Source organism: Zea mays, chromosome 1, assembly GCF_902167145.1.
Source record: "Zea mays cultivar B73 chromosome 1, Zm-B73-REFERENCE-NAM-5.0, whole genome shotgun sequence".
In the NCBI taxonomy this organism is placed as follows: Eukaryota; Viridiplantae; Streptophyta; class Magnoliopsida; order Poales; family Poaceae; genus Zea; species Zea mays.
The window spans coordinates 296085086-296098859 of record NC_050096.1 but is presented as its reverse complement, the minus strand read 5'-3'; the positions used below and the strand labels follow the sequence as shown (position 1 = coordinate 296098859).

At 55.8% G+C, this 13774-nt stretch overlaps 1 protein-coding gene across 1 annotated transcript; it reads left to right on the top strand.

Annotated features, from left to right (window-relative positions):
• The first annotated feature begins 1431 nt into the window (after positions 1–1431).
• Positions 1432–3883, top strand: LOC100856910 (thioredoxin H-type 5). The gene is made up of 3 exons (NM_001254801.1): positions 1432–1647; positions 1756–1878; positions 3504–3883. The coding sequence occupies exons 1-3, from the start codon at positions 1516–1518 to the stop codon at positions 3648–3650; spliced, it is 402 nt and encodes a 133-aa protein (NP_001241730.1). The 5' UTR covers positions 1432–1515; the 3' UTR covers positions 3651–3883.
• The last annotated feature ends 9891 nt before the right edge of the window (positions 3884–13774 follow it).

Below are 13774 nucleotides of genomic sequence, written 5' to 3'. Positions count from 1 at the left end.
GCATCCTCTATACGTAAATACCTATATTAGAGATATTTTTAATTTTTGTACATACGTATTTGTCGTACTCTCAAATGTACTTAACATATTTTAGTTTTGCTAAACCGGTTATTTAAAATATTCAAATAGATAGAAGATCGTTTAGAGGAACTCTATATATAGAGAATCCAGCAGTGTCCTCTAAGTTTAAAAGAACGTTTAGAGGCTGCTGGAGAGAGTAGAGGATCGTTTGATCCTCTATCCGCATGATTGGTTGCATGCTCCTCAGCAACCCGTCTCTACCCGTGCGTTGACTGCTCCTCAACCTTTGATTGGAAGCCTGCATATGGATGATCGTGCTTGCATGTGTGGATGCAGTTTAGACAAAATTAAAGTTTTTCAGTTGCATGCACGCAAACGGAGAAAAACTGTGTTTGTGGAGAGATAGGCTCGCGCGAGCCATGTGCGGATTGCACAACTAACCAATCATACGGTATATTTAGGGTAGAGGAGCCTTTAGCGGCCTTTGCTAGAGCCAGCCTAACTATCTATTTGTCTTTTCATAAAGATTACACTTTATATGTAGCATATCACTCCAACAGACTATCTATCTAGTTTAACTAGTCAGGTATCTAGCCAAATTTAACTAGTGAGAGAGCCAATTTGAAGAGTCGGATAACTTGTTAAGTCAGATAGCTAATCTGTTGAAAAATTATTTTGCTATCGAGTAACCAAAATTTGGTTTAACGAATTATTTATCTAGTCTCTCGAAGATATTCTTACCATATTATTACGTAACATTACGGTCTACTCACAGCTCGCCGTGACATCTTTTTGATTCGCCATTTCGTGACGAATCCTTGGCTTCTTTGTTCTTTCTGCATCGCCTCTTGGAGCATCTCTAAAAGTGGCTATTTTCTTTTTATTTTTTAGGATAATTACTCGGCAAACCAATAGTTGTGTTAAATATCTCAATAGCTCCTTAAAAGAATTAATTTTCTGTAGATAAGAAAAACGACCTTTAAAGCTATCTCCAGTAGGCCTCACTCTATATATCGTACATTTATAATGTAAAAAAGGTATTTTAGTTATATGCACGATCCTGTTGAGCATGGTTTACTATTTCATTCTCTAACTAAATATTTCCGTAAACCGTAAACGATCCTCTAACATTTCACCTTTTGCCGTAGGGGTTCATTTCTCTAGGAAAGCTAATAATTTAAAATTATTAAAGAAAACTAAACTAGGGCTTTTTATTCGTTGATTGACACAATTATTAATTAATTTATGTAGCAGTTTTTAGTAGGAACCCCTTCTCAAACCGAAAAGGTCAAAAGCCGGAGACCCGCGCGATTCGAGCACACGATTCCCTCGTCGGGTGGGTGTGGGTCTCGTGCCGTGGCCTGCGGTGCGGGCGCTTATTAATCACGAGTACCCGCAGGCACGCACACAACACAACAACAACAACCATCTCCAACGCAGCAAGCAGACAGAAGGACAGGCAGGCAGCGAGTGCAACCGCGAGAGCGATCAGCGATGGGCTCCTTCTTCTCGACCTTAGTGACGCCCCCTCCGGCCGCCGACGACCCGAACTGCGCCGTGGTGGCCGCGCACTCCAAGGCCACCTACGACGAGCAGTGGGCGGCCCACAAGAGCAGCAGCAAGCTGGTCAGCCCCTCTTCCCTTTTCGGCTCTTGTTGCCTTGCCCCCGGGCCTTCCGTGCCCTGGATCTGAGGAACGCGAGGGTCTGGTTCCCTTGCGCTCTTTGCTTGGCAGATGGTGATCGACTTCTCGGCGTCCTGGTGCGGGCCCTGCCGCTTCATCGAGCCGGCCTTCAAGGAGCTGGCCTCCCGCTTCACCGATGCCATCTTCGTCAAGGTTGACGTCGACGAGCTCGCGGTACGCCACGCCTCCTGCGGCCCTGACGCCATCCTCGTGCCTACTTTTTTTCTTGTGGCTTGGTATTGTGGTCCGGAATACACTGTGATTTAGCCTCGGCATGATCCTGTCTCTAGTAAGCAGCAGTCAATCAGCAGTTTGGAGACGGAACTCCGAATTGGATATGATTTCCCATATCTTCGGGGAACTCCTCGAGCCCAGTTCAGTTCTACTAGGCTGGGAATCAGGATGCGTCCTAGTGGTGTTCTATTGCAGCGAATGTTCGGGAAACCCTCGAGCCCAGTTCTACTAGGCTGGGAATCAGGAATTCAGGAATTAGAGACAGCAATGGGTACCCGCTACCCGAAACCCGGTGGATTTTTCTCTATTAGGGTATGGGTTTGGGTCAATTTCTCTATCCATGGGTTTTTTTAATGGGTTCAAATAGAAACCCAACGGTTACGTGGGCATGTGTTTATTCTTCCACTACCCATATCCGCAAACCCATGGGTTTTTAAAGCCCGTTTTAAAATCAACATTCCTTATAAATATGTCTCATAATATTATTAATTGAATATGTTCTAATTGAAATAAACTTCGTGTAACAAATTTTAAGCTAAAATTAGTTATCACTTGTTCCTTTTATGCTAGCTTATTAATGTATTGATTGTCATTTACATGATGAATTATTTTTTATGTTGATGTTAGTGGGTATGGGAAACCCGTTTGATACCCGAAACTCGCATGAGTATGAATTTGGGCAAAATTTTATACTCGTCATAGGTATGTGTTTTTTAGCGGGCGTATTTTTTATTCGTGGTTATAGGTTTGGACAAGTAATACCCAACAGATTTTTACCTATTGCCATCTCTATTCAGGATGCATCCTAGTGGTGTTTAATTCTAGCGAATTTGATAACGAGGGTAGTAACCAAGGAAACGAGCTAATTGTGCACTAGCAGAATTAGACAGACGGTGCATATGCTTTTGTTCTTCGGGCCTGAAAGCGACGATATAGGCCACCAGAATCTGATGCAATACGTCTGAGGATGAAACTGACGAAATTACAGTCTTAGACTTTAGTTCTAAAACTGGCCCCTCAAATGTTTCATCATGTCCGTAGCAGAGACAAATTGCGCCTGCGTCCGCTTGAATGCGATAGATTTATTTTTATGTGAAAGTGATCATGCTAATTGTGCCAAAGAATTATTAGTTTGAAGAATGTTTCATGGCACTGTTCTTGGGCGGATCAGTTGTATACATCTGATGATCTGAATTAACAAGTTGCAGCCTTGCAGGGCGATACAACAAATATTTTGTTGTTTGATTTATTTACCAATATGGAAAATCCAGTCATAAAGTATGCTCAATAGAAAACGGTATTTAGACCTGCAAAAAAAAAAGAAGACAACAATATTTGTAACTTTTTTCTGTATATTATGTTCTGTCTAGCGATTATGTTTTCAGAACATATTTTAGAGAAACACTCTGCTACTCTCACTGGAGCAGAAAAACAATTGATTCATACAGATGCAGGCAGCCTTAAAATTTCATTCTGATTCCCAGACACGTCTACAAGGCAACAGTGGCAATTTACATATTCAGCACTGGTTGTTTCTAACTGGTCAAACCTTTGAATTTTCACAGGAGGTCGCAAGGACATGGAAGGTAGAGGCGATGCCAACGTTCGTGCTGGTCAAGGATGGGAAGGAGGTAGGCCGTGTGATTGGGGCTAAGAAGGACGAGCTTGAGAGGAAGATCAGGATGTTCGTCACGTCATCTTCCTCGTCCTAACTTAGCAGTGCATACACTCCCACCTTCTTACTGGTTTCTCGACTCCAGTGGTTCACCTGGGACGGGGTTGCTGAAATGGTTCCCTTCTCTGAATACTGAAAAATCAAAAAAAGAAGTATATGAAAAAATGATGGTAGACGTGTCTGGGTCAATAAGAGTTTCTGAAACTTGGATTTGTATGTGTCAGTCTCTGTGTTCTGTTTCCAAGGAATGGATCATGTGAGTTTGGAATATAGCTGGAAATATGCTGTGCTGTTAGTTTCTGTTTTCTGGAAGTTTGGTTTTTAGGGCTTGTTTGGTTAGAAGAGGATTGAAGAGAACGAGAGAGATCCTGAGAAAAATTAGTTCATTTCTCTCTTAAACCTCTTCAATCCCCTTCTACCTACCACTTCCATTGATGAACTTACTCAGGTTTTATAGGCTTTATCCGTGTTCTTGCTTTTTTAAAGATTCAAATATTTTTAACTTTGACCTAATATATATAAGATACTATTAATATTTATAACATATAATTGCTGTTATTATATAAAAATTTAAATTTATTTTAATAAATCTATTTGAAAATGCAAATGTTGCTAATATGAAGTATTTTATCTATTGGACTATGTTAGTAAGACTTTGTTTGATACTCTAGTATACATCACAATCCATATGTATTGACGTGGATTGTGATGTAAATTAGTTTAGTATATACCACAATCCACTTCAACACGTGTGAATTGAGACTAGGGCTGGATGAAAACTCGAAGTTCGATAACTCGCTTGTCGGGGACCATAATTAGGGGTACCCTCAAGACGCCTAATTCTCAGCTGGTAACCCCCATCAGCATAAAGCTGCAGAGGCCTGATGAGTGCGATTAAGTCAGGGATTAGTCCATACGAGCGACTCGATCATGCCTCGCCCGAGCCTAGCCTCGGGCAAGGGCAGCCGACCCCGAGGGATTTCCGTCTCGCCCGAGGCCCCCCTTTAACGGCGGACACATCTCCGGCTCGCCCGAGGCCTTGCCTTCGCTAAGAAGCAACCCTGACTAAATCGCCGCGCCGACCGACCGAGTCGCAGGAGCATTTAACGCAAAGGTAGCCTGACACCTTTATCCTGACGCGCGCCCCCCGGCAGAGCCGAAGTGACCGCCGTCACTTCGCCGCTCCACTGACCGGTCTGACAGAAGGACAGCGCCGCCTGCGCCACTCCGACTGCAGTGCCACTTGACAGAGTGAGACTGACAGGCAGTCAGGCCCTGCCAAAGGCGCCATAGGAAACTCCGCTCCGCCCGACCCAGGGCTCGGACTCGGGCTAAGCCCCGGAAGACGGCGAACTCCGCTCCGCCCGACCCAGGGCTCGGACTCGGGCTAAGCCCCGGAAGATGGCGAACTCCGCTCCGCCCGACCCAGGGCTCGGACTCGGGCTAAGCCCCGGAAGACGACGAACTCCGCTCCGCCCGACCCAGGGCTCGGACTCGGGCTAAGCCCCGGAAGACGGCGAACTCCGCTCCGCCCGACCCAGGGCTCGGACTCGGGCTAGGCCCCGGAAGACGGCGAACTCCGCTCCGCCCGACCCAGGGCTCGGACTCGGGCTAAGCCCCGGAAGACGGCGAACTCCGCTCCGCCCGACCCAGGGCTCGGACTCGGGCTAGGCCCCGGAAGACGGCGAACTCCGCTCCGCCCGACCCAGGGCTCGGACTCGGGCTCAGCCCCAGAAGACGACGAACTCCGCTCCGCCCGACCCAGGGCTCGGACTCGGGTTCAGCCCCAGAAGACGACGAACTCCGCTTCGCCCGACCCCAGGGCTCGGACTCCACCCTGGCCTCTGCCGAACAACCTCCGCCTCGCCCGACCCAAGGGCTCGGGCTCGGCCTCGGCCATGGAAGACAGACTCGACCTCGGCTTCGGAGGAGCCTCCACGTCGCCCGACCTAGGGCACAGGCCAGCCACGTCAACAAGAAGCGCCATCATCACCCTACCCCGAGCCGACTCGGGCCGCAGAGAACAAGACCGGTGTCCCATCTGGCTAGCTCCGCCAGATAGGCAATGATGGCGCCCCGCAAGCCCTGTGACGACGGCGGCTCTCAGCTCCCTTACGGAAGCAGGGGGACGTCAGCAAGGACTCGACCGCTCCGACAGCTGTCCCTCCGCCAGGCTTCATTGCTCCTCCGACAGCCACGACATCACACTAGCAGGGTGCCAAGATCTCTCCGGCTGCCACATTGGCATGTACTTAGGGCGCTAGCTCTCCCTCCGCTAGACACATAGCACTCTGCTACATCCCCATTGTACACCTGGATCCTCTCCTTACGCCTATAAAAGGAAGGACCAGGGCCTTCTTAGAAAAGGTTGGCCGCGCGGGGACGAGGACGGGACAGGCGCTCTCTTGGGGTTGCTCGCTTCCCTCACCCGCGTGGACGCTTGTAACCCCCTACTGCAAGCGCACCCGACCTGGGCGCGGGACGAACACGAAGGTCGCGGGATTTCCACCTCTCTCACGCCCGTCTCCGGCCACCTCGTTTCCCCCCTTCGCGCTCGCCCACGCGCTCGACCCATCTGGGCTGGGGCACGCGGCACACTCACTCGTCGGCTTAGGGACCCCCCGGTCTCGAGACGCCGACAGTTGGCGCGCCAGGTAGGGGCCTGCTGCGTGCTGACGAACAGCTTCCCGTCAAGCTCCAGATGGGCAGTCTCCAGCAACCTCTCCGGCCCGGGACGGTGCTCCGTTTCGGGAGTCTTGAGTTCATGTCCTTCGACGGCAGCTACGACATGATACTCCTTCCACCGCCGCGCGACAACGACAATGGCGGCCGACAACCCGCCCGCCGGCGGCGGAATCGACAACGTCTTCCCCGCGTGGTGGAAGAACAACATTCGGGCTCGCCCCGTCCTCTCCCCCGCCAACGGAGGAGGAGGCGGGGCAACCAAGGCCAAGCGGGAGGCCGCGCTTCGTCGGCTGTCGAGCGAATCGACGTCCCCAGCGCCCCAACGGGGGGCGCGTCGGGCGTCGACCTCGCGTTTGAGACGAAGGCGAGCGCCGTCCCCCCCGCGACACACCAATCCCGAGCAAGTGGACGACGCCAGCACGCTCGCGGAGGGCTTGCAGGACGTCGCCCTCGTACCTAAGACGACGGTGCAATCAGTCCCCGACGTGACTATGTCGCTCCTCGTCGACCAAAAGGTACTGACTGATCCCCATCCTACGTCATTTCGACTCGGCCTCAACCCGCCTAGCGACCTCGCTTTGGCGGGCGCTCTCGTTGAGGCGAGTGCAACCCCTCTGGGGTTTCGTATGCGGTCGCCTTGGGACCGATTGACGGACGTCTCGACCTACGGGCCCTCTGGGTCCGAGGAAGATGACGATCCCAGCATCTGTTGGGATTTCTCTGGATTTGGCAACCCCAGTGCCATGCGGGACTTTATGACCGCATGTGACTACTGCCTCTCCGACTGTTCCGACAGTAGCCGCAGCCTTGACGACGAGGACTGTGGCCCAAGCCGCGAATGTTTCCACGTCGAGCTAGGGGATCCCTCCGAAGGCAACCATCTCGGCATGCCGGAGGACGGTGATCTCCCTAGGCCGGTGCCTCGCGCTGACATCCCGCGGGAGCTAGCTGTGGTCCCCGTTCCGGCGGGGGGTCACGACCCACAGCTCGAGCAAGTCCGCGGGGCGCAGGCCAGGCTCGACGAGGGAGCAGGAGCGCTTGAGTCGATCCGCCGGGACGTCGGGCAGGTATGGGCGGGCCAACCCCCGGCCGGAGAAATACGTCACCTGCCCCAGGGTTTCCAGCACCGCGTCGCCAACGACGTCAGGGTCAGGCCGCCACCCGCATCCAGCGGGGTCGGTCAGAACCTGGCAGCCGCAGCGATGCTCCTCCGCGCGATGTCGGAGCCATCAACCACCGAGGGTCGGCGAATCCAGGGAGAGCTCAAGAATCTCCTGGAAGGCGCTGCGGCCCGACGGGCCGAGAGCTCTGCCTCCCGAAGGCAGGGATACCCCTCGGAACCTCATGCCGCGACTTCCCGATTCATGCGGGAAGCCTCGGTCTACACCGGGCGCACGCGCAACACCGCGCCTGCGGCCCCGGGCCACCTCGGCAACGAGCACCATCGTCGCGACCGTCGGGCCCACCTCGACGAAAGGGTGCGCCGAGGCTACCACCCCAGGCGTGGGGGACGCTACGACAGCGGGGAGGATCGGAGTCCCTCGCCCGAACCACCCGGTCCGCAGGCCTTCAGTCGGGCCATCCGATGGGCGCCGTTTCCGACCCGGTTCCGACCCCCGACTACTATCACAAAGTACTCGGGGGAAACGAGACCGGAACTGTGGCTCGCAGACTACCGCCTGGCCTGCCAACTGGGTGGAACAGACGACGACAACCTCATCATCCGCAACCTCCCCCTGTTCCTCTCCGACACTCCTCGCGCCTGGTTGGAGTACCTGCCTCCGGGGCAGATCTCCAACTGGGATGACTTGGTCCAAGCCTTCGCCGGCAATTTCCAGGGCACGTACGTGCGCCCCGGAAATTCCTGGGACCGCCGGAGCTGCCGGCAACAGCCGGGAGAGTCTCTTCGGGACTACATCCGGCGATTCTCGAAGCAGCGCACCGAGCTGCCCAACATCACCGACTCGGATGTCATCGGCGCGTTCCTTGCCGGCACCACCTGCCGCGACCTGGTGAGTAAGTTGGGTCGCAAGACCCCCACCAGGGCGAGCGAGCTGATGGACATCGCCACCAAGTTCGCCTCTGGCCAGGAGGCGGTCGAGGCTATCTTCCGAAAAAACAAGCAGCCCCAGGGCCGCCCATCGGAAGAGGCTCCCGAGGCGTCTACTCCGCACGGCGCCAAGAAGAAAGGCAAGAAGAAGTCGCAAGCGAAACGCGACGCCGCCGACGCGGACCTTGTCGCCGCCGCCGAGTACAAGAACCCTCGGAAGCCCCCCGGAGGTGCTAACCTCTTCGACAAGATGCTCAAGGAACCGTGCCCCTATCATCAGGGGCCCGTCAAGCACACCCTCGAGGAGTGCGTCATGCTTCGGCGCCACTTCCACAGGACCGGGCCACCCGCGGAGGGTGGCAGGGCCCACGACGACGACAAAAAGGAAGATCACCAAGCAGGAGAGTTCCCCGAGGTCCGCGACTGCTTCATGATCTACGGTGGGCATGCGGCGAATGCCTCGGCTCGGCATCGCAAGCAAGAGCGCCGGGAGGTCTGCTCGGTGAAGGTGGCGGCGCCAGTCTACCTAGACTGGTCCGACAAGCCCATCACCTTCGACCAAGCTGACCACCCCGACCACGTGCCGAACCCGGGGAAATACCCGCTCGTCGTCGACCCCATCGTCGGCGACGTCAGGCTCACCAAGGTCCTGATGGACGGGGGCAGCTGCCTCAACATCATCTACGCCGACACCCTCAGGCTCCTGCGCGTCGATCTGTCCTCCGTCCGAGCAGGCGCTGCGCCCTTCCACGGGATCATTCCTGGGAAGCGCGTCCAGCCCCTCGGACGACTCGACCTTCCCGTCTGCTTCGGAACGCCCTCCAACTTCCGAAGGGAGACTTTGACGTTCGAGGTGGTCGGGTTCCGAGGAACCTACCACGCGGTACTTGGGAGGCCATGCTACGCAAAGTTCATGGCCGTCCCCAACTACACCTACCTGAAGCTCAAGATGCCGGGCCCCAACGGGGTCATCACCGTCGGCCCCACGTACAAACACGCGTTCGAATGCGACGTGGAGTGCGTGGAGTACACCGAGGCCCTCGCCGAGTCCGAGGCCCTCATCGCCGACCTGGAGAACCTCTCCAAAGAGGTGCCAGACGTGAAGCGTCATGCTGGCAACTTCGAGCCAGCGGAGACGGTTAAGGCCGTCCCTCTCGACCCCAGTGGCGACACCTCCAAGCAGATCCGGATCGGTTCCGGGCTCGACCCCAAATAGGAAGCAGTGCTCGTCGACTTTCTCCGCGCAAACGCCGACGTCTTTGCGTGGAGTCCCTCGGACATGCCCGGCATACCGAGGGATGTCGCCGAGCACTCGCTGGATATTCGGGCCGGAGCCCGACCCGTCAGGCAGCCTCTGCGCCGATTCGACGAGGAGAAGCACAGAGTGATAGGCGAGGAGATCCACAAGCTAATGGCAGCAGGGTTCATCAAAGAGGTATTCCATCCCGAATGGCTTGCCAACCCTGTGCTTGTGAGAAAGAAAGGGGGGAAATGGCGGATGTGTGTAGACTACACTGGTCTCAACAAAGCATGTCCGAAGGTTCCCTACCCTCTGCCTCGCATCGATCAAATCGTGGATTCCACTGCTGGGTGCAAAACCTTGTCCTTCCTCGATGCCTACTCAGGGTATCACCAAATCCGGATGAAAGAGTCCGACCAGCTCGCGACTTCTTTCATCACGCCCTTCGGCATGTACTGCTATGTCACCATGCCGTTCGGTTTGAGGAATGCGGGCGCGACGTACCAGCGGTGCATGAACCATGTGTTCGGCGAACACATCGGTCGCACAGTCGAGGCCTACGTCGATGACATCGTAGTCAAGACAAGGAAGGCTTCCGACCTCCTCTCCGACCTTGAAGTGACATTCCGATGTCTCAAAGTGAAAGGCGTCAAGCTCAATCCCGAGAAGTGTGTCTTCGGGGTGCCCCGGGGCATGCTCTTGGGGTTCATCGTCTCCGAGCGAGGCATCGAAGCCAACCCGGAGAAGATCGCAGCTATCACCAGCATGGGGCCCATCAAGGACTTAAAAGGCGTACAGAGGGTCATGGGATGTCTCGCGGCCCTGAGCCGCTTCATCTCACGCCTCGGCGAAAGAGGTCTGCCTCTGTACCGCCTGTTAAGGAAGGCTGAGTGTTTCGCTTGGACCCCTGAGGCCGAGGAAGCTCTCGGGAACCTGAAGGCGCTCCTTACAAAGGCGCCTATCTTGGTGCCCCCAGCTGATGGAGAAGCCCTCTTGGTCTACGTCGCCGCGACCACTCAGGTGGTTAGCGCCGCGATTGTGGTCGAGAGGCAAGAAGAGGGGCATGCATTGCCCGTTCAGAGGCCAGTTTACTTCGTCAGCGAGGTACTGTCCGAAACCAAGATCCGCTACCCACAAGTTCAGAAGCTGCTGTATGCAGTGATCCTGACGAGGCGAAAGTTGCGACATTACTTCGAGTCTCATCCGGTAACTGTGGCGTCATCCTTCCCCCTGGGGGAGATCATCCAGTGCCGAGAGGCCTCGGGCAGGATCGCAAAGTGGGCGGTGGAAATCATGGGCGAGACAATCTCGTTCGCCCCTCGGAAGGCCATCAAGTCCTAGGTATTGGCGGACTTCGTAGCCGAATGGGTCGACACCCGGCTGCCGACGGCTCCGATCCAACCGGAGCTCTGGACCATGTTTTTCGACGGGTCGCTGATGAAGACGGGAGCCGGCGCGGGCCTGCTCTTCATCTCGCCCCTCGGGAAACACCTACGCTATGTACTACGCCTCCATTTCCCGGCGTCCAACAATGTGGCTGAGTACGAGGCTCTGGTCAACGGGTTGCGGATCGCCATCGAGCTAGGGGTCAGACGCCTCGACGCCCGCGGTGACTCGCAGCTCGTCATCGACCAAGTCATGAAGAACTCCCACTGCCGCGACCCGAAGATGGAGGCCTACTGCGATGAGGTTCGGCGCCTGGAAGACAAGTTCTACGGGCTCGAGCTTAACCACATCGCTCGGCGCTACAACGAGACTGCGGACGAGCTGGCAAAAATAGCCTCGGGGCGAACGACGGTTCCCCCGGACGTCTTCTCCCAGGATCTGCATCAACCCTCTGTCAAAATCAACGACACGCCCGAGCCCGAGGCACCCTCGGTCCAGCCCGAGGTACCCTCGGCTCAGCCCGAGGCGTCCTCGGTTCAGCCCGAGGTACCCTCGGCCCCCGAGGGCGAGGCACTGCATGTCGAGGAGGAGCAGAACGGGGCCACGCCTGATCAAAATTGGCAGACCCCGTACCTGCAATATCTCCGCCAAGGAGAGCTACCCCTCGACCAAGCCGAGGCTCGGCGGGTAGCGCGATGCGCCAAGTCGTTCATCTTGCTGGGCGATGAGGAGGAGCTCTACCACCGCAGCCCCTCGGGCATCCTCCAGCGATGCATCTCCATCGCCGAAGGTCAGGAACTCCTGCAAGAAATACACTCGGGGGCTTGCGGCCATCATGCAGCGTCTCGAGCCCTTGTCGGGAATGCTTTCCGGCAAGGCTTCTACTGGCCAACGGCGGTGGCTGACGCCACTAGAATTGTCCGCACCTGCGAAGGGTGCCAATTCTATGCGAAGCAGACCCACCTGCCCGCTCAGGCTCTGCAGACGATACCCATCACCTGGCCCTTTGCTGTGTGGGGTCTGGACCTCGTCGGTCCCTTGCAGAAGGCGCCCGGGGGCTACACGCACCTGCTGGTCGCCATCGACAAATTCTCCAAGTGGATCGAGGTTCGACCCCTGAACAGCATCAGGTCCGAGCAGGCGGTGGCGTTCTTCACCAACATCATCCATCGCTTCGGGGTCCCAAACTCCATCATCACCGACAACGGTACCCAGTTCACCGGCAGAAAATTCTTGGATTTTTGCGAGGATCACCACATCCGGGTGGACTGGGTCGCCGTGGCTCATCCCATGTCGAATGGGCAAGTAGAGCGTGCCAACGGCATGATTCTGCAAGGGCTCAAGCCCCGGATTTACAACGACCTCAACAAGTTTGGCAAGCGATGGATGAAGGAACTCCCCTCGGTGGTCTGGAGCCTGAGGACAACGCCGAGCCGAGCCACGGGTTTCACGCCGTTCTTCCTGGTCTACGGGGCCGAGGCCATCTTACCCACTGACCTGGAATACGGCTCCCCGAGGACGAGGGCCTACAACGATCAAAGCAACCAAGCTAGCCGAGAAGAATCGCTAGACCAGCTGGAAGAGGCTCGGGACAAGGCCTTACTACACTCGGCGCGGTACCAGCAGTCCCTGCGACGCTACCACGCCCGAGGGGTCCGGCCCCGAGACCTCCAGGTGGGCGACCTGGTGCTTCGGCTGCGGCAAGACGCCCGAGGGAGGCACAAGCTCACGCCCCCCTGGGAGGGGCCATTCGTCATCGCCAAAGTTCTGAAGCCCGGAACATACAAGTTGGCCAACAATCGAGGCGAGATCTACGGCAACGCTTGGAACATCCAACAGCTACGTCGCTTCTACCCTTAAGATGTTTTCAAGTTGTTCATATACCTCGCACCCATGCAAAGTTTAGTCATCAAGGATGGGTCGGCCTCGCCTCGGCAAAGCCCGACCCTCCCTCGGGGGCTAAAAGGGGGGGGGACCCCCTCTGCGTCGAAATTTTCCTCGAAAAAAGATCTCTTTTAGCAGAATATCTTTCGTGCTTTTTGACTACTTCGAAAAGCGGATCCTGAAAACGACGGAGTGCACGTAAGCAGCCAAGGCTGACCGAGCCGAGGGACTCCTACGCCTCCGGGATACGGATACCTCACTCACCACCTTCTGCGATAAGTAACTCGCGTTCGGATAAAGTGATTTCGCGGACCGAACAAGTCTTTACGTTCGGAAGCTCTTCTGCCGAAGCGGTCCTTCGAGCCTTCTCGACTGAATCGGTGACAGGGCCTCATGGACGGGTGAAAGTACGCGCAAGCGGCAAGGTCGACCGAGCCGAGGGACTCCCACGCCTCCGGGATACGGATACCTCACTCATCACCTTCCGCGAGAAGCAACTCTCGCTCGCACAAACATCCCTGTTACCGACAAAAAAGTCCAGATGCTCGAAATAAGAGAAAAGGAGACGCAGCTTTACAACACAGCGAGGGTGTGTTTTCTGGCCTCAGCGGCCGCAGAAGGCACACGCTACAAGACAATCTGATCCTGCAGGCTCGGGTCTTCACGCTGGAAGGGGGTTGTAGCACCCTCGGCATCGACGACACCTTCAGTGAGATCCGACCCAGCCTCGGACGGCGACGCGGTCCAGGGACTTCTCCGGGAATCCGGCCCGAGCAGGCGGCTCGGCCGGTTACCCCAGGGGCCTCGGCCAACCATCCTCCGAGGGCGCCAGCCCGGCCCGAGGCCTCGGCTGATCAACTCCGGCATCGGTCCCGCTGACGGACAACCCGGCTAGGCTCCGGCCAACCAGGTTTTC

What these genes read in the sequence shown, in the direction of transcription:
- LOC100856910 (NM_001254801.1), top strand. Translation starts at nt 1,516, where the DNA reads ATGGGCTCCTTCTTCTCGACCTTAGTGACGCCCCCTCCGGCCGCCGAC. An exon ending in ACAAGAGCAGCAGCAAGCTG is followed by an intron (nt 1,648 to 1,755) that starts GTCAGCCCCTCT and finishes TTTGCTTGGCAG; the next exon opens with ATGGTGATCGACTTCTCGGC. An exon ending in TTGACGTCGACGAGCTCGCG is followed by an intron (nt 1,879 to 3,503) that starts GTACGCCACGCC and finishes GAATTTTCACAG; the next exon opens with GAGGTCGCAAGGACATGGAA.